We start from the raw sequence: 24,749 nt of genomic DNA on the forward strand, positions 1-24,749 counted from the left end.
ACACACACACACACACACACACACACACGAAAATAATTCATACACAAATATTTCTCTCAAAGTCATAACTCAAAACTGTTACATAAGCAAAATCTAACCGCATGACTAGTGAGAACCACCACGCCTCTATTCCCAAACTAATCTCAAGTCTTATCTAAACTTAACCTTCTCAACTTCTAAATTCCAAGATTTTCCGCACAAGAAAAGCAAATTCTTGCATAAAAACAATATATATATATATATATATATATAAATATATATATATATATATATATATCCCCATCCTCCTTAATGCTAGATGAATGAGGAAATTAATTTGCAAACACACAATTTCCTGCTATGCACAAAAGACAAAGCATTCATAATCAAGCATAATTAGAAGCTGATGTCATACAGTGTTTAATCTCATTTTTCTTCATAATCCATTATGTTTTTGTCTCTTACAAAAACAAAAAAGAAAGAAGAAAAATAGCTCTTTGAATGATAATAGAGTGAGAAATGGAGGGTAAATGGTTGATATAAAAGGTAAGTGTGAGAGATGAAGATAAAAAATGGACATGAGATGGGTAAAGTGGGGCAGAATAGAGGGAAGGACAGCAACAAAATAAGTCAGAGAAAGAGAGCATGGCAGTAGCAGACCAAGTTGACACACAGAGAGACAAAGATATAAATAAAGCTACTGATAGAAGCAATAGAAGCGTGTGTGTGTGTGTGTGTGTGTGTGTGTGTGTGTGTGTGTGTGTGTGTGTGTTTGTGTGTGTGCATGGGTGTATATGTGTTTATTGGCTTCCTGGCACGGATCCCGGGAGCAGATACTTGAGTGCTGCCAAAGTTCCACTGGGTCTAACCACCATGCCAGGGTCAGTGCAGACATACTTACTCACCCGTGCCCACCCCCCCCCCCCCCCCACACACACACACACACACACAAAGAAAAACCAGGGCATGTTACGGGATTAGCCCATAAAAAAAAACTGGAGGAAAGAGAGAAAGAGAGAGAGAGAGTAATAACATAGTGATGACACATGACAAATAGGTGCTAAAGACATAGAGGTAGAATGATTGCAGATTGCAATAGATATATCAGGGAAAGGCAACAAGAGGGAGAGAAAGAGAGGGAGAGTGAAAGAGAAAGAGAGAGAGAGAGGGAGGATCACTTGGTGCTGTGAGCATGCGAGGATCAACAGCAACAGAATGAGACGGAGGGAGGAACAGAGCGGTAAAGAGTCGTCGGAGAGCGCTCCTGAGGACTAAAGGATTATCAGAGACGAGAGGGACACAGAGAACAAGGCAGTTGGGAATCATGTGGACCAGAGTGGAGGATACAAACAGGTAAGAAATCAATGAAAGACAGTAGTTAAAAATGACAGAGAGTGTGTGCTTGTTGGAATGAAAGATGCTCTATTATGACCCCAGAGATATCAGTCCACTCTCAGAGTTCACGGTGAGCACTTTATTTTCATAGCAGAATTTTGAGTGAGGTAATAGTGATTAGATGGAAGCAGACAACAGAGAGAGAACAGAAGTGAGAGACAAAATGCTCAGATTTGACCTCTGGACCACAAACTCCTGCATCCATCACAATCATTAAAGTCAGAACATCTCTTCCTGTAGTTTGTGGGTTTTTACAGATACAATGTGTGTATTTTTGCTTAAGAAGTCATCTCAGTTGATGTATGTGTGTGTGTTGTGTTGTGTGTGTGTGTGTGTTGGTATGTGTATGTGTGTGCGCGTGGGTGTGTGCGCAGGTGAGTAATCCAGCCCGTCTGTCATAGCAGGATTTAATGCATGCATGTGCATCCACACGAGTGTGTTCAGTATTGCTTACTTTGCAAGTGTGTTTTGTCAGGAAATATTACTTACAGCTTTTGCTTTGAACAAGAATTTTAGATGTGTTCAACCATTTACGTGTGTGTGTGTGTGTGTGTGTGTGTGTGAGAGACAGAGAGAGAGAGAGAGAAAGAGAGAGAGATAACAGATCTGTCCAGTGATTGCTATTAAAAGCCTTTGAACCAATCATCAGAACAGCTAGTCTAGCTTTAATATGGGATTATATTGCAATAACCCTTCTCTTATATGCTAATGCTGCCCCTGTAGATCTCTGCTCGCGTGTATGTGTGCGTGTAAATACTACACTGTATGCATATACTGAGTGTAGCACGTAGCAATATTTATACATCCTTATCAATCAGATAAAGACAAAAATTAATACTGAAGCCTGCGTATGTGTGCATGTATTCTCATGTGCTAAATGTATCAGCTGCTTTTACTCCATTCAAAGATCCCAGTAAAACATAGATGTTCAAGAGCAAAATCATAATACTCTATGAAGAGTGGTAAATATTCCTTCCTGTAGCAGTGCAAGCATATTTGCACAACAGATGATAAACTGATTATAACATGTAAATATGATCTTAGAGCTTTGCATGTTTGAGGAGCATGCCGTACGTTTATTAGTGCTGCACCAGAATATTGCTGAGTGTATTTATCTGTTTACGTCCTTGGATGAAAGAATGGTGCATACGCAGGAGCTAGAAGATGTGAGTCAGTGTTAATCTGAGATTCTTCCAGTTTTCCAATTAATGCGCATCATTAATTTTTAAAGTACTTTTATGTTTTCTTTTCCTGTATTCAGATGTTGTTTGGAACAGCAGAGAAAAAAAAAACTTTCATTTCTTAACAAAACTTAATAATTTGAAAATTAGATTTTGGGAAAGATCCATCCATTTTCTATACCTCTTCTCCGTGAAGGGTCGCAGGGGTGGGGGGGCTGGAACTTATCCCAACTGACATTGGGTGAGAGGCCGGGTTCACCCTGGACGGGTCGCCAGTCCGTCACAGGGCCATATTTTGGTAAAGATGTTCGAAATAAATGCCTATATTGCAGGAGATTAAGAATTACCTTAATGCAAAATAAAGACAAGTGAAACTTAATCAATAGACTACGCCATTATACGGCATTGACTTGAATTACATCCTTTTCCTCTGTGGAACGACAGATGATGGAGGAAAAGAGTAATAAAGGTTTACAGAGATGGAGAGGAAGACAGGCAGAGTTCTTTTAACTCTCTGCGTGTCTATGTGTGTGTGTGCATGAGTGTGTGTGTGCGTGCGTCATAGCCACTCTGCTAACCAGACAGACTGTGAACAAGTGATGAGATGCTGTGAAAGAGAAAAGGACTTGAAAGTCAGGAGGGCAGGAAGATGGATGAGGGAGAGAGAAACAGGGCAGTGGGGGCAACAGGAGGGAGAGATGAGAGGAAGGAAGATAGATCGGGGGTTAAGGATGGAGAGATTGAAAGAGACATGCACACATGATGAGTGATATGGCAAAGGAGAGAGAGATGGGATGGATGAGGAGGAGAGAGAGAGAAGGAGAAGAAAAAAGAATGATGACAGGTAGAAAGAGCGATAAAAAGAGGTGGTGACAGAGAGAAAAGCCTAAAAGAGGTAGGAGGAGAGTTTGAGTAAAGATGCAAAAGCCAGACAATAGCACACTCCATCAGTCTGATAAGAACGTTGTGCTCAGTCCTCTAAAGCTCCTCCTTTCGAAAGATTTTCTTAACTGTTTTTATACGTTACAATATTCAATGTTTTTGACTTATTTTATGTTTGAGTATATTAAGTTGCAACAGGAGAAATGTATAAAGGTGGAGGATACATTTGTTAATCCTCTCTCAGCTTTTTATTTGACCTCTTTCTTAGTTACAGGTATAGCTAATGAGTTTTAAAGAAGCATAAATCAAAATATAATTTCCTTGTTTTTCTCCGAGGGCCCTGAATTAATCAGCACATCACTTTGAAATATGTCCTATTTACCCTCCAATAAACAAAGAAAGAAAAATCAAAAATCTTCCAAGTTTTAACACTATTGACTTTTACAAGATGGACTGTAGTTCCTGACGCCATGCTTTTTGATCGCAGCTGTGGAAAATTAACCGCGGAAAGGTTTAAACACATAAACATCTAGGGGGCACTCAAACCAACTCAGCTAAGCCAATATTAATCTTGGTAACGCTACAGGACACACACTTAATGTTGCTTGACATCACTGGTGTTGACATAATCAGCCATACCTCCCATCACCACTGGGCAGCGCAATGACTAAAATTCAGTTTTTGGACTGGGACTCTCAACAAACAAGATGAGTGTAAATTCCTGTTGCTACCAGGTGGCGCTACTCTGCCTCAAAAGCTGCCTTGCATTCTTCCTTAGCCCAATGAACACCAAATTGAACACAAAGGCCCCTCCACCAAGTTTGTTGAAGATCACAATTTCTGGGAAATCTTGTCCACAAACACCACCTCTTCTGCAGAGGCATTTAAGCCAAAAAATTTAAAAAAATCATGTCATTATCTATTCACCCTCATGCCAATGGAAATTCAAGTGAAGTTTTTTTTCAAATCCATGAAACACTGCAGGAGTTTCACTGAAAAAGGTGTCGCAGTAATCAAACATCTTAAGTGAATGGCGTCATAACCGGGACCTCCAGGCTACAGTGAATGGTGGGGCTGAACACACGGCATCTGTGACATTTTTCAAAGCGCCTTGGCATGCTGAGCCTTCAGGACACTTGGACTACTTTGGATGAGCAGCATGGAGGAATTTTATGGTGTTTTTTGGTTTTTGTTTTATGATTTAAAATAGGGTGGCACGGTGGTGCAGTGGTCAGCGCTGTCGCCTCACAGCAAGAAGGTTCCGGGTTCGAGTCCCGGCTCCAGCACAGGATCTTTCTGTGTGGAGTCTCCATGTTCTCCCTGTTCCTGCGTGGGTTCTCTCCAGGTACTCCAGCTTCCTCCCACAGTCCAAAGACATGCAATTAGGGTCTAGGTGGACTGATACTCTAAATTGACCGTAGGTGTGACTGTGAGTGTGAATGGTGGTTTGTCTCTATATGTTGGCCTTGGCGACCTGTCCAGGCTGAATCCCGCCTCTTGCCCGTAGCTGCTAGGATAGGCTCCAGCCCCCCTGTGACCCTTAATAGGAACAAGCGGAAGAAAATGGATGGATGGATGGATTTAAAATAGGGACGGCACGATGGTGCAGTGGTTAGCACTGTTGCCTCACAGCAAGGTTCTGGGTTCGAGCCCCAGTTCCAGCACGGGATCTTTCTGTGTAAGTCTGCATGTTCTCCCTGTTCCTGTGTGGGTTCTCTCCTGGTACTCAAGCTTCCTCCCACAGTCCGAAGACATCAAGAGGAGATGAGGCTGATTGATACTCTAAATTGACGGTAGGTGTGGCTGTGAGTGTGAATGGTTGTCTGTCTATATGTGGTGGCCCTGTGTTGGACTGGTGACCTGTCCAGGGTGAACCCCGCCTCATGCATGAAAGCTGCAAGGATAGGCTCCAGCCCCCCCGCGACTCTTAACAGGATAAGCAGTAGAAAATGAATGGATGGACAGATAGATGGATTTAAAATTGGTTGCCATCCACTGGAGAAACACCTGGCTCCTTGGCCTTCCATCAGCATGAAAGTGAGTGGGTGGACTGTCCCTTTAAGTCGTTTACATGTGTAGAAGTGAAAATAAAGTATTCCTGTTATCTAAAGGCTGTCAACAGAAAAAAGTGGCAAGTCCAGGCACATTGCCCTCACAGGTCTAATTAAAAATCAGCAATATTCATCATCACTGAATCTTAATATGGACTCACATTTACACTCATATACACAGAGGAATGCAGTGTGGCTGAATAAGGACCTCCAAAGTATCAGAATCCTAAAGTTCATGTCTAGAACAAGTTGAGAATGAGCCAGAGCCCATATATCATGACTCATAGAACACTGTCCAAATACAAATCTGTTGCCAATGTGTGTGAATGTGACTGGAAGCAACAGTCATTTCAGCCTGACTCTAGTTTCTCAGATCCTTACATTAATTAGGGAAGGTTGGCTACGATGTTGGGCTTTTGTGACGTGAACATTAGCCTTTGTAACTTCTGGCTCATCAGTATAAATGCTGATTAAAGTGCACTGTCCCTTAAAAAAAAGAACATGGTCACAGCCAATTAAAATCCACAGCAAAACTGAAGAGACGGCTGAAACGGTCTCCTGGTTGTTTTCATGGTCATTACTCGATTCCTCCCTCTGTCTGAGGTGCAGGGATAAATGTCAGAGCAAGACACTTGAGAGAGGATGAAAGCAGAGCCAATTATGGAAACAAATCCAAAACAGATAAACAATATCTGCACGACAGCACGCAAATACTGGACATCTGCAAGAATATATTCATTTCACAGTAATGAAAACAAAATTACTGTCACCACACAACAAGCCTGCCTCTCAGACAAAGTTCTTACTCAGCTCACACACATACTTAGCTCACACACATACAGTCTAGCTGACCCGTCTGACAGTAGACCGTATAATCAGCCATTTCTTTGATCACATTAAAAGGCACAGAGGAGGCCTTAATAGTCTTAATCTCCTAATCTTAACAGCTCACAATCTTACTGAGAAGATTAGGCTTCTACCTATGCTGCCGTCCCTCCATCTCTTCTTCTTGAATCATTCACAGACATCTGCAAGCCGACTCAAGATGAGGTGCTATGATTTCATGACACTGCAAGAGCTCTGGCATATGCCTCATTCAACACTACATAATTTCGGTGCTGATTTTCCACCTGGCTTCTGGAGCCTGCCGACAAAAGCCCCCAGATCAGAAGGAGATTGTTGCTGAAGTGCTTTGTGTGAACCGTGAAAGAGCAAGGGTGTAGGAATGTATTTGACAAAGGAGCACAGTTGAAACCATGAATTACAGTCATTGCACCCCTTTAAATATAGACCACAACCTAGTAAACTACTAAGAGAAACGCAGCATGGATTTACAGTTAGGGTCAAGTTGCCACTTAGGCTGGATTCAGACCAAACTTGGCACTGCAGTGTTTGCGCATTGGTGTGGGCATTCCCGTGCATGGTCTGTTTGTGAGATGTATTTTGTGTACTGTTCGCTAACTGTCATTAAACCTAAGAGGAAGAAGATTATCGAGTCCTGACAGGGAATCTTTACTTCATTTTCTCTTCTCAAACTCAAAACAAAGTGAAGGAAGGTGATTTGTATCACTGTTTTACAGCCTATACACTGCATGTGGTGATCAGTCTCTCTCTGGAACCACACTGACCAAAACAAAAAACAAAAAAAGAAAAACACTTGTCTACTCGCAGTGGGAACTGGTCTCAGTCTCTTTTGAGAGCGGGTTCACCCAGGTTTTAAAAACTCCTGTATACAGGGGTGTGTGCAGTGGATAAAGGGTATCTGGTCTGTTGCCTGGGAAACAGCAGAAGGTGTCTTCCTGTCTGATTTCTGGCTTGCATGGTTGGGCACCTCAGTGTGACATCAGCTTCAGCAAAATTTGTCTATGGCTCTCTGGGCTGCCGATATCCACAGCTGAAACACACAAGCCCCTTTCAAATCAATGAGAGAACCTTTATTTTCCTGCATTTTGAAATGTGGTCTGAGTGCAGCCTTAACCTTGTGTTTGGATCATCCACTGTCTGTGCTGTCTGTGGGCTTTGCCAGAGTTCCGGAGGGCTTATAGGCATTGTGGTTGTGTGCATAACAGCAATTTAAAGATTGCCTACTCAAAACGGCAAGTTGTGCAGCATGAACTTGGCTTTATTCAGATTAATTTGAAGTGCCTTTAAGAAAAAAGTCTTGTTCTGCCGAATACCATCGTAGGAGAAAATATTGTCTTGAGTCCTTGAATTAGAGAAACAAGCGTCCTGAGCCAAATTAAATAGGAGTTTGAATTGAACCACTTTGAAGGCTTTAGAGAAATTGTGGTAATGAAATGAGTTCTCCATATGCTACAACAAATAACTGTTCTTTTGTGGCCTTGAATATATTAAATTGAACAAAGGGGGACAATACAAAAAGAAAACCTACTACACTACCCAAAATGCAGTCTGCACATTGTCTCAAAAGGCCAATAAAGTGCTGCATTTGTTCTGTTTTGGAGGTGAGAAATAGAAAGTGATAGGAGCAGTGTGATTACAGAGCAGAAAAGCGAATCTCTAAAAACACACACACAGCTCGTCAATCGGTAGTTGAAAAATGAGGCTCACCTTGAAACGACAGGGGAGTCGATTCGCTGGAGCATTCAGAGCTCAGTTACCACTGCAGAGGATGAGTGCACACTCATTCACACATGTATACACACATACATACAAAAAAAAACTTACACACACACATGAAAAAACACACATAAGGCTTCACATGTGTTACAGACCATTCTTGAGCCGCCCTAACCCACCAATTGGGAAATTAATGGCGTTTCGTGTACAAACAGATTTCATAAAACTCCCTGTAGTATTGTGTGCGTTTGTGTGCAGTGACAGACGCTCGAGCACAGTTGCAGTGTGTATTGATTACTGGCAAGCAGTGTATGTGTGTGTGTGTGTGTGTGTGTGTGTGTGTGTGTGTGTGTGTGTGTGTGTGGCTTTGCATTTCTTTTTTTTCGCTCTTTTATGTCTCGATGCATATCTCTCTCTCCCAGTCTTCCATCTTCATTCTAAAGAGATTGTCACACATTTTTTTGAGATGTCAACTTATGAAAATGTCCCTTTGCAGTTCTTCCTCTAACACACTCATTCATCACTTTCATCTTGTGTGTGATCCTTCCTCCCTCATCTTTATTCCTCCACCAACCTTTATAACTCTTTCACCTCCTGAGCTGCTGTTCTTGCGCTGTTCTCCTCTTTGGTCTCCTCCCCATCATCCCCCATGCCAACAGCATTATACCTCCCCCTCTCTCCTCCCTGTTCATTTAGCACAGCCAGAGGTGAGATGTGGGAGAAATACTAAGATTAAATATAGAGACAAAGGGAGGGGAGAAAAAGAGAGGCCAAGAACAGCAATTCAAAGACAGCATGACAGAGATGGAAAAGCAGGCAGTGAGAGAAAACACGTGACAACAAACAAGAGTAACGATGAAAGAAGAGAGGATCGTGGAATCCAATAAAGTTTGGGGACTTGAGAGACCAAGAGTGTGAATAAGAGAAAATTAAGATATTGTGTCAGTTCACACCTGACAGCCGGCAGGTCAGAGGGGAAGACTAAAGGCTTGAAATGATCACAAACGCATAGATCCATGGTGACAGATAAGAGAGGGAAACTAAGTTTATTTTAGTAGGTGAGCTCGTGTATGGCGTGGCTGCTGGTGAAAGACAAATACTTGCAAATAAGATGCATTGACATTACCTTCAATTGACTTCGTCTGAATGCACAACCACCTTCAAAGAGTTGCAGTGTCTGCTTTCCCTTCCTGTTTCTCTCTGAATTATCGTCATCATCCGCAATATTTTTCCCAAACATCACATCTTCCTTTGACTTATCTACTCAATTACTGCATTCTGCTTTGCAAGTATATTTCATACACAAACAGCAAAACCACTGAAACCTGTGGAGGAATGTGTGAACTCTGGGACATGACCTGCTCGGTCCACTCCAGTGCAATGACTAAAGTTGCCATGGTAACCAAAAAAAACCATAAAATAGTCGAAGTTGTCACTTACATATGACCCGCTGCCAGCATTCCTTGAACCAATCAAGATATCTGTATAAATTGAAGCAATGTCGCTGATGCAAGAATCCTTTCATTTATGGCGACTTTACATTTCTGCCTGCCAGACAAACTTTACAGTTTTACACAGAGGCTGACTGGTTTTGGTTTGAATATCTAATTATCTTTAATGAAGAAAAAAAATCAAAGATTCTGACAATATTAATTATACCTAATGTCGGGGGAAATTAAATAAAAAGGTCTAAATCGGCCCTTTTTTCCTATTGTACTCATGCTGTCAAAACAGCTAAAATGAGCCAGAAAAGGTCACAGCGAGCTCTTGTTTGAGTAAATGTGCGCATGGTTCTAATTCTGAATACATAGGAGCAAGTGGTACAGCACACGGTCTCGTCAAAATCGGTTTGAATTATCCAGAGGTGGGAAGAAATTCACACGATGAAAAGGCCATGGTGGAAAGGAAGATTTCTAAACTTCTAGAAACATTGGACTGACCTAGCCCTTGTTGGGAACAGCTTTCTAATTGAAAAGAAAAAAAATCTGTCATTAATTGTTTTTTAAAATAATAGGGTAACAAACAACCTTGTTTGGTTTATTATGCAATATAAATATAACTGTAGTATTGGAGGCTTTTTGTAACAAAATATTTAGGGTCTTTATTAATTGAAACTCAGTTGGTACATTAGCTAATTAGCTTTCAATTGTGGCCAATATCAAAATCTTACTGTGCAAAATCCATAATTTGGCAGTTTGGAGGTGCAGAGCAGCCTGAGAAAAGATGTGGCTTGTGTGTGTATGTTTTTTGATACAACTGAAACCTGTGTTCAGGTTCTGTTTGCATGGCATTCCAGGCTACATTTGCCATTACAATCACATGAGTCACGTCAAGAAACATGAGTGGAAATTGTCTTATGTTGTTATGGTAATAACTGAGCTGGAGACATACTATACTGTACCTAGCATTGCAATGGCTGGGATATTTTTACATGCAGGGTTAACAACAGAAAATCCAAGAACGAGAGCAGAGATTCAAGTTTCAGTAGTGCACAGAAGCAGAGAGAATGGCTCACTCTGGAGTACAGGACGGCTGTGTAAACAACAGTGGAGTACAAAACTCCAGTTTTAAGGGGACCTGAGCAAATGGGCATAAGAGAAGAGCATGAATAAAGGGTTCTGAGGGTAAACATCCAAAGTCTGACCCTGTAATCAAGAGAACAAGATCGTAAAGACAGGGAAGATTCTCCATAATAATCTCAACATAGTATAACCCTGAAGTTTATTTTTCAAGTGATTTGAAGTCACTGACCTTCCGAACAATCAAAAACTGCTTCGGCTGCTGACAACAGGAGTAGTGCAGGACTCCTGTTGTCAGCAGCTCCAATTGATTTTAATGGAAGCCATCTGCTACAATAGCCGCGTCATGCCACGGATGTGCCCAATGCATTTCAGCTGTAAGAAAAGTCAAAACACGATGCATCATCAGTTTACATAGTACTGTGGGGGCGAACATAACATAATTTGCTATGTGTCATCACATAATAAAAGGGTGCAACAATCGCTGTAGCACTACATTTATAACCTTTATTGACGTAGGTCCCAGGGTGTGTGTTCAACTTGTACCTTTACAGAGACATACTCCATTAGCCTTAATATACCTAGTATTCTTGGTATAACAGCTCGATGAGATTTAGAGTTCTGTCTCTGAAACTCTAATAAGAGGTTGGTAATAAGGCTTAATAAGAGGTTGATAGAGTTTTATCGATCAAACCAGTGTGTGCGTTCAGTCGGGTCAAAGCTTTTATATGGTGCTTTATGTGGCTGATGTCTGCAGCTTCATGCCAAACTGACCATTTATTCTCTGTGTCTCTCTTGGTTGTCCTGATATTTCTCTCATTCATCACCTCTCTCTTTTTCTCCTTCTGTCCAGAGTCAGCCAGCAATGCAAAGAGAATCCAACCAAGCCATCATCTTCAGGCCATCCGTCAAAAAACAAGAGAGGTTTTGACATTGATGTCAAATTGGAAGTTGCTTAACTAGAAAGGAGGGCATGAATGGAAGGACACTGACCGTTTATATCCTGATTGGAAACTAAATTCCTATCTGCAGCTTTCACATTCAAACGCTCTCACACTGCCACAAAAACACATATCTATTTGGGTTACTTTGGCTGATGTCACTACTGGCCCCCTTCCCCTTCAGCTCCTCAGGGGGCTGAGCCAACCTGCTGAGGAGCATGGGCAGAAGGGTGGCTGACCCAACCAATCCGGTGCCTGCACTGGGGGTTCCCCTGGCAGGGGGACGATGGGGCCCACTGTGCAGTGTTGGGGTGCAGACATCTCCTGGACTGCGGACTCTCCCCTCTATCAAACGACACAACAGCCAGCCAGCCACCACACAGCGACCCCTCACCATGGCAACAGACAGAGCAACGGCAGCAGAGACAGGGGGAGTTATCAGAAGTGACAGCAATAGCCTGCCAGTGTCCAAGGAGACATCTCAGAATGAAATCAACACCCTGACACAAGACGACATGGGGTCACAAGGGTCAGGCAGTGGCATTTACTGCCAGATCAAAAGTATTCGGACAAATCCGAAGGACTCAAAAGGTAAAAGGACAGCGAGATACACAAATGGCAGTGTGGTGGCCTCTGATGTGGTGGGAGGAGTTTGTAGTGAGGCCGCTGAAGCCAAAGAGCCAGCCCAAGAGAAGAGGAGAGTGCAGTCTCTACGTGGGGAGGGCCATCGTTCTGTTTTAAAGACACCAAGCGTTTGTACAACTGTGCACGCCACCCCACCTCGGCCATGCAGAATGGTGACTTCCCCGACCCACCTCTGTGGAACATGTGGGAGGAGACGTTCACAGATTGCACCATGCACAGGCGCGTGCCGTAGAAGGGCTGCCCCTCAAATAACGGCCAGCCAGACACTGCCCAATCCAGCACGGAAACACTTTGTGGCCTCCAACCAATCAAGAAAAGAGTCTTCTCTCGATGCCCAGACAAACAAAAACACAGACACAACAAACACTTCCACATACACTTCAGTTAAGATTAGTCAAATACCGCAGCTGTCACACACTATACCAAAAACACACAGTTCACATTCCAACCATACACCACATGCTCAAAACAAGGCAAAACATTCAAAGCAGCAGACAAGGCCACTTTCTGCAGACTTTATTCATTACAAGGACTCAGCCACACAAACAACAGACACACACACAAATAATACAAGCGAGACTCCTGGTAGCACAGATATCCCACAAACACACACACCAACAGCAGAGAGGGCAGAACCACATTCAGACAAACACAAGAAAGACATTAAAATCCAGTCCACAAATGAACGCACACATCAACACTCATCAGTCCGCATCAACTCTAAACCTTTGGGCCCTTCTCCTCTCACAGAAACTAAACCAAAAAGTACCCCACCTCTACCAACAAAAAACTCTCCAAAACCAATTTGTTCCAAACCAGCTACCCCCGTAGCCAAAAACAAAAATACCCAGGAGACCACAAACGCTCAAAAACTAACACCCTCTAAACAGATCAGAATCAAAGAGTACACTAAACAGAAGAGCAAGTCGTTCGATGATCACTCTCTACCCTGTAAGACTCATTTGAAAGCACAATGTAATGGGGCTCCGGCAGGACTGTTGACTGGACATACAGGGAACGCGCCGCGGGGGCTGGAGAGGCAGCTGCAGAGCGTGGAGGAGAACCTTCTGTCCAATCAGGAGAAGATCAAGGTGCTTCTCAACGTCATTCAAGACCTGGAAAAGAGCAAGGCCCTCAGCGAGGGGTAAGAATGCAGCTTGAGAATGAGAGAGAATGAAAGTTCAGTATCCCCTCCGCTGACAAGGTTAACTAAATTCTCAAGGAATTTAATGAATGCCAGTTGACAAATTCAATACAAAATGGCAGCAGCACTGTTGTCACCACACAATTTTTTTTTTCCCCTTTCAGGCTTCGGTCCTCTCATGAATAAGCATGAGCGGTATCATGCTTGTTCTTTTTATGCTACATTATAATCTATAAAATACAATTTTACCCCTTTGCCGACCCTGACCAGCGTATATGCTGATTCCAAAATATCAGCAAAAGACCAAAATCATTCAGGCAATGAATGTGTCATGCTCTAGTAAGATCAAGTCCTTAAAAATGAGAGTGAGCGAGTGAGCAGGAGTGATAAAGACGATGAAAGTGGTGGAAAGGGTGTCAAAGGAATGCCCAAGATAGAGAGAAAGAATATTTTTGAGTTATATCGACAGGCTTTCAAATATGTGTAATAGACTTCAAATGTCAGACTGGTAGAGAATTGGTGTGATGTGTATGAGTGCGTGTGTGTGTGTGAGAGAGAGAGTGAGAGAGATCCAAGACTGAGGATACATAATACCTGGCAGTATGTAGTCAATTGAAGCAGATCTTTGCATATTCTCTATCTTTTCATATATAAGGTATATATATAAGGTATGTGGTCCCTGCAGTAGCATGGGACATAGAATTCAAATGAAGAGCAAATTCATCAGTTCCTCTCTTTCCTGCTAGTTTTTATTCTTAAATTCGTCACCCCCCTATATAATTTTTTCCGCTTCTGCATCCGTGTCAGCCTCTGAGCTCACTTTAATTTCAGTCAATACCTTCCCCTTTTTACCTCTTTAACCTGCCCCAAGCTATTTATCCCCCTCTTCACTTTCCTGCAGTCCTAATTACTACGTTTCCTTCCTCATTTTTCTTTCTGCAGCCCCCACACATGAATCACACCTCCTCTCTCTCTCTGTCTCTCACTCACCATTTTTGATCTTTCCCTTCCCTCAGCCTCGACAACCTGTCCGTCACTCTCCCATTCTGTCATCCGATTGACGTCTGGTTGTTGTGCGCCTCTCCCCCTATTGCATCTAGCTGTTCACTTCTATATCCTCTACCTCTTTACAATTTCACCTTTACTGTCAGACGGGAGTCTATACATTGCTTTCTCTAACTCTGTCCTACATTTTTATGCGTAATACTTCAAATATCCCAAAACACACTCTCACACTGTTAGAATACTATCCTAAACTCCTTTTAAATGTGATTCCATTACCCCACTTTACCTCCACTCTTTTCATCCCCCCCATCTCTGTGCTCAGGGTTAACAGATGTCTCCAGTACCTGATTAATCAGATTGATGTAGCTTTTGGCTGCACAGTCAGAATCCGAAACTCACTGTGTAGGCGGTCCTGCCCTGTGTGTGTAACTGTACAAGGTTATGTATTTATATCCTTCAATGTGTGTCCGTGTGTGTGTGTGTGTGTGTGTGTGTGTGTGTGTGTGTGTGTGTATTGTTGTTGTGAAAAGGCTTACATCTCATTGAAGGAAAAGAAAAGGGTAAAAAGGCCAACTGAAAGGCCCGGCAGAAGCGACAGGAAGAGACCACAGAGAACGAGACTGAGATAGATCGCAACCTGAGAGTTTTTTTCCCCACCTGAAAGTAAGAGGGACTGTGTGTATCTGATACTGCGCCAGAAATGAAAGTACTCTAAGTGGGCCGCTGTGATAAAAGTGTTGGCTGAGCTAAAAGGCTGCTGCTGTGCTCAGCTCCTTGTTTTATTTTATTTTTTTCTCCTAATGCTCTGCTTGCAGTTGATGTCTCTGATAAAGACATTTAATCATAAAGAATATTGAGACTCACACACACACACACACACACTCCGAAAATGTGTATTTTATCAACTTAAAAATAGTTGCTTCCTCAACTGCATGGTTCAGAAAAGAGACAGTCACAATATCTTGGTAAAATACACGTTTAAATGATGACAGTCAATCTTATTACATCCTGCACTGTCCTTATAGTTCAACCTTGATGAGTAATTTTATCATATCTTTGCAATATACATCAATTTTAAAGAGCACTGAGATTATTTTCATGTCTCGTCTGCCTCTCGACAGTCAAAGCTGGAAATAATTCTTAACTGTTTTCACCTTGGAAGCCAATCAAACAGGCACCAGCCCACCAGCACTATTCAATGTCCTGGGGTACATCACCTTCACTACACTTCCCACGCTACTCTGAGCCTCATCACAACCTCCAGACGACACCTGAGCTCCAGCTGCATTGACTATGAGTGGGTGGAGAGAGCAAAAACACAGTTGTGACACCAGCAGCAAAGAGAGGGAGAGTCTTACATGCAAGACAGGAAATGAAGATGGATATAATGTATACATTTTTATAAAAGTGTAGCCTTCAAGTCATTTTAGACAGGGGAAGCTATGCAGCATCAGACAGAATATCTGTTGTGGTGAAGATGGCACCGTCAGAAGATGAAGTCTGAGTAGTGACTGAGAGAATGAAATCACACAAACAAGCATTCGTAATGTGTTTCCTCTGGAGATTTGCTGGTTGTAGCCTTACAGATATGTGGGAGTCAAACATCCGGAGAGAACTGTGAGCAGAGCTGGTGCTTCCTCATGTTGAGAAGAGTCAGCTGAGGTGGTTCAGAAGGTCCAGGCCCACTTAACTGGTGAGAGGTAGAAGCAGAAGCTGCTGGAGGGATTAAACCTCTTATATCTGACCTGGGAACAACTCGAGGTCCTACAGCAGTAACCGGAGTGTGTTGCTGCATGACGAGAGGGACGTCTAGGTTACCTTGCTCAGCTTCCTGTTATGGTGACCTGGTTTTGAATAAAGCAGCGGATGGATGAATGTATCAAGGACAAAGTGTTATACCAGTGGTGATGCACAAAGCAAGTTTAAGCAGCAGGAAGTTGTTGTCTAAAAACAGTTCATTTCACCAATTGCAAAGCAACACACTACGTTCATGACCAACTAGATTTTAGCAGCTGAAGAGCCTGAGACCAACACCAGAGCTAAAGGAGAAGGAATGTAGGACTTAGAGTCATCCGTTAAACACAAATACAAATACAAATCCATGGCAATGTCGCTAAATAATTGTTAAATGTATTTAATTAATTAAATACATTAATACAATTAATTGCTGTTTCCTAAAAACTTCATATCAGTAACATTATTTAATTCACACAACTTCCCAACTGGCAGCTGATACCAAACCCTGATATTGACACCACCTGGGCTACTCCTGTGATGAAAAACATTTTTTTTTAACAAAATAACATTATTTGGTGTTGTTTGAGTGCAGATAAAATGTGTCTGACATAGTGAAACAAAAGAAAATTATATTTGCCCAATCAGATGTAGTTACTGTCTGCATCTACAAGTCTGTAAATTAATTTGAAGAATGTGAATATGAATGTTTTACATGTGTTTCTGCAGTCGCAGCTCATACAGAACTGGTCAGGACATAAACAACTGCCCCACCTGCCAAAAGACAGCCTGCATCATCTACAGGTAACTTGACGGTGACAACAAAACTACTGCATGTCATAAACCACCTTTGCAAACTCATCCTTCCTAGAGCGCATTAAACACTCTAACTTCCTTCAGCTAATGTCACAAGAATAGTCCTTGAATTGTGCAGCCTTGAAAACTTTCCGTTGCCTTTTTATTTTCCTTTGTTTTGCCAGGTTTTTATCATTTATTCATCACGTTTTATTTTTGATTACCCTTTCTTGTTAGTACCCTGCTGCCTCCACCCATTCCCACCTTCTCTGATAATCATTCTACGTTTTCATCACTATCATCCTGCAAGCGAAATGTGAAACTAAGAGTAATCATCCTCATCAATCTCAAAATGAATAAATGTGACCGATTAGGACGTGGATGCATGTATTTACACATAAAAGAATGTTCTGTGGAAACAAGCACCTCAATGATCAGCATCCTATTCTACTCATCCCTTGCATGTTGTGTGTGTGTGTGTGTGTGACCTAAATAAGTAATCGCATTCTTAGATCCTCCGCAGCTTACAGAGTTGTACCCTCATAATATGAAACCACATGCTGTAGTTTAATCCTCCCATCACCTCCATCCCACCCTTGTCTTTTCCTCATCTTTTCATAGTATAAATCATTTATCCTCTGCCTGCTCAATCTCGTTTACTGACAGGTTTCAACATGCAGTCACACTGGTAGCTTTTTAATTCAATCTTCCAGTTCGCAAAAGCTATAATAGCTATTATCACCTCTGACCCACAACCAACCCCTTAATTACTTACAAAATTAGTATTTAACTGTTTTAGGAAAGTACTGTATGTGCACACATACAAGGAATTGGACTTTTTCCGTCCATAGACTTCACACAGAATAGACACATGGCCTAGAAAACCGCCATTATCTTATCACCATATTGCATATATAATTAGGTGTGTAAGGAGGAAAGAGAAGAGTCCAAAAGTGCATACTTATGTCTAATTTTACTAAAATGTAAACAAAGTCTTAAACAAAGTAAATAGGCTTACTCCGAGGACTCCCTTTAACTGGCCTGCTAACCAAAGCTAGAAATGAGGGTTTTCAAATATCTCTATAGGAAGTAAGGAATAAAAAAGAAATATTCACTAGCAGTGATAATGCATCATCAAAACCTCAAACTTTCTTTTTTGCACATGCAGCCATTACATGCCTAAATCTAATCATATATTGTCACCTTCTTAAAATAATTGTCATTTTTTTGCTAAAACAACTCCTTGTGATGTTTTGTCTGCAGTTTTTCAGTGAAATTGAAAAAAAATGACTTAGGTGATTCTTTTAAGAAGGCGACGATATAAGGAGTTCATTTAGAAAAATGGATAAAACCCATAATTAAATTTGAGAAATTGTAATTAAAACATAAAAAATATATACAGCTATTCATAGAAAATTGATTGTCTCACTTTCTTTATACATTGTGAGTCATTGTTTGTACATTTTAGGAATCACTTTGATCTGTTTTTGCAAATGAACCCAAAAAACACATCTCCACAGGCCACAAGGGATAACAACAGATTTTACAGGCCCTTTATCTCTCCAATTTGCCTCCCAGTAGCATTACATTTTTTTTCTTCACTTTTCATTTCTCCATTTCTTCACACCCTTTACATTTCCCTCTTTCTCCTCAACCAGTTCCTCCCCTTGATGCTAATTAACACAACAGGAACTGTATCCCAGTAAATTGTAATGAACACCGAGGGGAAAGCAAAGAAAACACGCTTCTTCGCCCATACATCTACACATGCATGCATCCAAAAATATACATGCAAATAATTTCTCCTCGACTTCTTAGTCAATTGCAAGCATATAAACTACAAAGATTAAAATAGCTCATTTATGCATCGATGGTAAAATCAGTGGATTATAGCATCAAATTTTCAAGGATTTACAATAGATGTTTTAATCCTTTGTCAACAAAATATTGCTGGAGATTATCGATGAACTAAGACAATGACTGGCAGAATTGCTGATAATAGCTACCACCAAACTACCATGACAAAACTTTTCACACTAAGGGGAAAATGTTTGCCAAAGAAATTGAAAACTTAGATGGAAAAAAAGTTAAACTACATCCAGTAGCTACAGTAGATAAACTTCCAAAGAGTAAATTGTAGTAATACGGCAACAAAAAAGTGTATATACAGGGCATTAAGTATCATTACTTAAATGTTTAATGAAATAAAACTAACCATCTAAGAATACCTGCAGTGCAAAGAATCCTGTCAATTCTAATCACATTATTACAGAAGTTTAATAGCTTCATAAGAGTATTCATAGCCTTGAAATGAGATTTTTTAAAAACACTTTTGACAGCCTAAGGCGAGCCCGATATCAAGAGTATGTTTCTAATTCTCACATCATTATCATCCCTCTTTTTCTAAACTACAGATTCAATTTCCTGCTCCACTTTTCCCTTTGCTTTCCTTGCAAATATGCAAATACTGTACAGTCATGTTTACACATGTGCTAATTAACCAAACAAAAGGGAGAGAATTAGCTTTTGTTGGACAAATCTACACACAAAGGGATATGCATATACTTACATGCGTGTGCAAATAAACAAGAACAGAAAATAATATCTTTACTGGTATGAAAAATATGTTAATGACTTTGACAAGCATAATTTGGTTGCTAATCATTTTTTGCAATCAAAATAAGATTTTTTCCCATGGGCTCATGCAACAAACACCCAAACAAAGGTCAAAAGTCCAAGTGCTATTCTATATGATTGGACAGTAAAATCTTTATCAAACCCTTAAAGAGAATTATTGGTAGAGTAGATGAGAGACACATGCGGAGGCTGAATTACATGTGGGACTGCAACATCCATCCTAATGATTGGGGGGGGGGGGGTTGATGTGGGCTGCTGCCTGAAGATGTTTTGCAATTGTCAGTCCTAATTAATCTGTATGATGAGAGACAAAGAGGGGAGAGGAACTTTTGACAACCCCTCTGTCTCCCTCCCAAAGCAACACACGCAGACACGCAGACAAAGAAATGTATGAAACATTGCTTTCTCCCACTTTTCCACCTGCCGCTGAGCACGCTACCTTCAACAGAGATATCTGCAGCAGACACTCATGATATATCCATCTGAATTCTGATGATAATTTTCCCAAGAGGATTATGTTTGGACCTGTTGGTTCATTTTTTGGGGATGTCAGACAGGTTGACTTTCAAAAAACCTTGAGGAATGTTAGAACAAATGACCAAGAAAGAACCAAAGAAAGTGTGGCAGATCGGCTCAAAAAAGCAAAAAAGCAAAACCTGAAATACTTAGAAATATACATGAACCTAAAACTGGGAGTTTAACCGTTTGACAGGTTTTCACAGTAGCAGAGGAAAATTTATTGTCACACACATTTGTAAAGTCACCGAAGATGAGAGCGGAGTGTCATGTCATGGTCAAATTATGTAACAATTAAAAGTCACAGCGCAAAAAACTCATCCTTAATCAATCATCTGATATAGCTTCCAAAGATAATGATCGTTTCAGATCGTGGGTGTTTTAAATGAAACACTTTCCTGTATAATTGATGAAGAGAAGCAAAGTCATCAAGATATTTAATAAATATATATATATATTTAAGATTCTGTACGAAATAAATATTCCAAAATATATGGAAGCAACAGAGACAAACAAGATAGTTACATAGGACAAAATGTTACAGTAGAAGCAGCAAGTTGCAGAGGAAAAAGTCTGATTAAATGTAGGACAGTTGAACCATTTTCCATTCTATATTGTATGTTTGAGAGAGAGAAAGAGAGAGAGAGAGTGTGTGTGTGTGTGTGAAAGACAGAGAGAAATAAAGAGAACAATATCTGTGTGTATGAGTAGGTCTTGTCTCATCTAGTGCATCTCCTTTATCATTTATTCATAGCGGCCATCTCCCGTCCTCTGCACCCACCAGAGCTTTTACTTCCTCCACACTCGTCATTCACTCTCTCACTCCCTCCATCCCTGCGGTCACTCTCAGGTAGCCAAGACCTTTCTTCTCATCCTGTCTCCCAGTTCCCTCCTCCATTCTCCAGTGACCTCTATTTTATTAAATTTCACCTTTCTTTAAAAATCCATCACTCGAAAGAGTCAGTTTCTTTCCTCTTTGCTCTTTGCTCTCTAATCGCTACACCCCCCCCCCCCCCCCATCTCATCCCCCAACCCTTCCCCTCCAGCTTGTTGTGGAAGATGCACATGTTGGGTATCAGGGTGTGTGTGAGTGTGTGTGTGTGTGTGTGGGGGGGGGGGGTGGCTTTAGGTAGTTATGTCTTTTTTTTCGTTGCCTCAACATGCAACAAATTAACGTCATATTCCAGGCTAGCTCCGCCCCTTTTAATCCGCTGATCTCACACATACATATTTTCAGACTCACCAAAACACACAGTTACTTAAGGAGAGAGGAACTCAAAGTCTATATGACTCGCAGCACTGGACACTTCAGAGAGATGGTGTGAAGAGTGTGAAAGAGATGAGAGGGAATGAGGGGAGCATAGGAAAAGAAAGCCAAGAGGGTCTTCTTTGAACATATCACAAGAGCTCCTTCCTTTCACTTCTCCGTTCAGCAAATGCTCCCCCACTTTCCTTTCCCACATCCTCTCTTTTTCATTCTCCTCCCACTCTACCGACATGTGATCTATTGGTGCATGAAGCAGTGAAGAACACTGAGGACGTGCAATGAGTGTTGAGTCGAGGACTTAGGTATGTGGACATGCTGAAGATGATTTTATATTTAAAATGAGACAGTATTCTGGATGACTGCCAGGGACGGGAGAACTGCATTTGGCCTATATATGACTTGAACTCTCTCTCGGGTGTCAGCATTTAGCAGCTAAAATTTTCAATGTCAATAAAACTCCTTTCTTGACCTTTTCTCAATCCCTCTCTTTAATCTCTTCTTTGGCGCATTGGACCTTCAGTAGCTCCTCCTCACATCTCTCAGCTTCTCTCTCTTCCTGTTTAGAAAAATCAGCTATATGCAGAAAATAAATGTTCATTTTACACCACCACAGCCTCTAAAACACTACTTTAGCTTCATCCCGCTAACCAGTCTTTCTTTCACTCCTCTCTCAGTGTGGAGCACGATTTCCGACAGCAGGAGGGACGATTGCAGGGAGTTATGGAGGCCCTGGAAGGGGAGTATGATGTGCCTGCACCCACTCTGACTAAGCCCACGCCAGCTATTTCCCAGTCCAACCGCCCCAGCACTAAGGCACGAGTCAAGAAACTTCGCAAGAAGTGTTTTTGGTGGCTCTAATGTTTTGGTAAAATCATCACAGCCTTTTCTGGCCAGCAAATGCTACTTGGAGGGGATTATGTGCCATGGGACTCAGGCTACTGGAAGTTCAACAATGAAGAAACTTTCTTACTACTGTGGCTGTGCAGAATGTTCCAATGTCATGAAAATGAAGCGGGTAGTATTCCTATACTTCGCACTTTTCCCATGACAATCCATCCTCAGCTGTAAAAAAAAAAAATTACACCAAGGGAGCAGGCAGAGTAGGAGGATGTGCATGAAGGACAGAGGGACCACAAGAGCTGCTGAACTTTCTTGCTCAATCTGTTTGAGATTAAGAAAGAGATTAATTTAATAATATGTCATATGAGCGAGAACCTGTTCTCCATTTACAGTTGTGTTGCAAAAAAATGAGTGTGTTTGTCACTTGGTGGAGTGGTTGTCTAGACAGATACACAGCTGTATGAAGGGATTCATACCCAAACAGTTTCATGCCTCCCAGAAGGAAAGTGACACAATAATTCTGGCTAAATTACAGCAATATGCAACGGAATCTAAAATTCAAGGAATTTAACAACTAATCCGGATACTGTGTCCTTGAACTCCTTTGTAAAATGTGAATGTAGCATTAACTGAAATGGAATACAATGCTGAAGAGCTCTCCGGATCAAATGAGAGGCAGCCTGGTGGATGGATATTACAGTTGGGAAAGTTTTAAGAATTCATTAGGAGACAATGTGATAGGCAGCTGACTGACAGACCGGGTCAGATCATTCAAATATCCGTCAACGTAGACAGAGTGATTGAGTCTCTCCTTTATTACCATCCGAATATGGAAGTGGTTTGCTGCAAGATCAATCTTGCATCGGAGGATTGTCACACACACAATTGCGTAAAATTTCCTGCACAGACACTTAACAGGCTTTCATGCACACATGTATTGTACTAAATGGAACGTGTGGGAACCTGTGCAAACTATATAGGGAGAAACCAATTACCAGATCACTGTTACTAGTTTGTATTCATGTTTCATAAATGTGTCAAAAAAGGCAAAGATAATTATTTGACTTACAGTGAAACTAGCTATCAACGTGTTGAGTCTTTCCTAAATCACACTGGACAGGCTGAGGCCTAAGCCAAAATATTGTCTTTGTAAAATCATTAGACAAGTGAGAAAGTAGGAAAAATGACTTGAAAATACACACACAGTAGATATTGCTATCTCCATGGGAACTTGCATTGACATTCATTCCTGCATAACCCTGACCCAAAGCAAATTCTAACCCCTTAAACCAAGTCTTATACCCAAAATCACAATTTAATCTTGTGAGGTCCAGCATAGTGATCCTACAAACTATGTCAGACAAGTATAGTGGGTTCCTGGTTTTTAGGACCCCATAAATACAGTTAAATGAGGCCCCCCACACACATACATGCACACACGCATGCACACAAGCACGCACACACACACACACACACACACACACACACACACAGATTGCACGATGCTTAGCTCAAAGTGGTTCAGAGTGTGAACCACTAATGACACAAGGGCCTCCTTCAGCTGCTCCTAGCTGACAAATTGCCACCAATTAGAATCGTGGATGACACTACTCTTACCAATTAACCAATCACATCCAACACGCTCTGTCCCTGCATTTTTAATAAGTTCTCCCAGAACACTGTGTATGAGCTCCCACGGTGCCCTGCTCCTCCTGTTCTTCCTCTCATGAACAATAAAAGTGTGTATTTTGAATAGACTGTGTTGTAATACTTTGTGTGGTAAGCATAACAGCAGACAGGATGAATACGAATTTCACCTCAGGACTAATCCTCTCTAACCAAACTCCAGCAGATAAAGCATCAAAAGTGTGACAGGAGGGTTTGCAATATCTGGAACATCTGTTGATAAAATTCAAGCTTTTACGGCACAAAAAAGAATCGAGTGCTTACAATGAGAGCATGCTCTCGAACCATTGTGATGACAGTCGTGTTGATTATCCTCAGCAAAGACACCACGATGTCCTGGACATGTTGAAATGTTTCCCCCTAAGAAAACAAGAGACAGAGAGGAGAAATGTTCACTTTTCAGAAAATGAAAAGATTCTGTAAATCATCTTGAGTGTGGACATTTGAACTGCAAAGTTTTTTGACAAGTGGATGAAGTTTTTTTTTTTTTTCTCTATGCAGACCTACAGCTCTCCTATTGCTATTTCCTTCCCTTTGAAGCTACTTTTCTCTAACTTCATTTTCACTGCATTTGCCTGGAGGGAAACAGAAATGGCAAGATGTATTCAGGTCCATCTGTCTTTATGCTTAGTCCTGTCTGACGTCAAATTACCATTTCCAAGTTGGAGGGGGGTCTGCAAGTTTCAAAGAACAAAAAATGAAAACCTTTTTCTGGTTAAAACACCATAATTATATAATACGCACTGTCAAGAGTTGTTAGACAGAATGGCAATACACATTGCTAGCTGCCTGTTTAAAATTTACATTCAAAAAAATAGGCTGTGTTCAAATGGTAATTCCATGATCTACACTTAAGAGTCAATCAGGGTTGTAACAGTCCTGAAGACCTAAATGACCTAAATGAGTCTCCAGGTCTGGTTGCAGTTTGTTTTGCTTTCAGTTAAATGCAAAC

The 24,749-nt window shown here is 41.3% G+C and overlaps 2 protein-coding genes across 7 annotated transcripts in view; one reads left to right on the top strand and one right to left on the bottom strand.

The window, feature by feature from the left end:
* Positions 1-24,749, bottom strand: part of dock2 (dedicator of cytokinesis 2) — a 135,889-nt gene that overhangs the window by 25,946 nt on the left and 85,194 nt on the right. For all 3 annotated transcript variants that reach the window (XM_086221605.1, XM_086221606.1, XM_086221607.1), the window contains one exon: positions 24,062-24,157. In XM_086221605.1, the coding sequence (XP_086077731.1) occupies positions 24,062-24,157 (96 nt within the window). The remainder of the gene's footprint in view (positions 1-24,061; positions 24,158-24,749) is intronic.
* Positions 1,073-23,974, top strand: insyn2b (inhibitory synaptic factor family member 2B). 4 transcript variants are annotated; one of them, XM_086221610.1, is made up of 6 exons: positions 1,076-1,332; positions 4,648-4,782; positions 5,169-5,230; positions 11,441-13,317; positions 16,786-16,860; positions 21,946-23,974. In XM_086221610.1, the coding sequence occupies exons 4-6, from the start codon at positions 11,747-11,749 to the stop codon at positions 22,127-22,129; spliced, it is 1,830 nt and encodes a 609-aa protein (XP_086077736.1). In that variant the 5' UTR covers positions 1,076-1,332; positions 4,648-4,782; positions 5,169-5,230; positions 11,441-11,746; the 3' UTR covers positions 22,130-23,974. The 4 variants fall into 4 exon arrangements, 3 of the variants coding, with proteins under 3 accessions (XP_086077736.1, XP_086077735.1, XP_086077734.1); XM_086221609.1 differs by lacking the exon at positions 5,169-5,230; XR_015118885.1 differs by lacking the exons at positions 4,648-4,782; positions 5,169-5,230; positions 21,946-23,974 and adding an exon at positions 14,853-14,985 and having other exon boundaries at positions 1,073-1,332; positions 16,786-16,856.

The sequence above is a fragment of the Aulostomus chinensis genome, chromosome 13 (assembly GCF_037954235.1).
Source record: "Aulostomus chinensis isolate RoL2024-O1b breed Wild chromosome 13, RoL_Achi_v1.0, whole genome shotgun sequence".
Classification (NCBI taxonomy): Eukaryota; Metazoa; Chordata; class Actinopteri; order Syngnathiformes; family Aulostomidae; genus Aulostomus; species Aulostomus chinensis.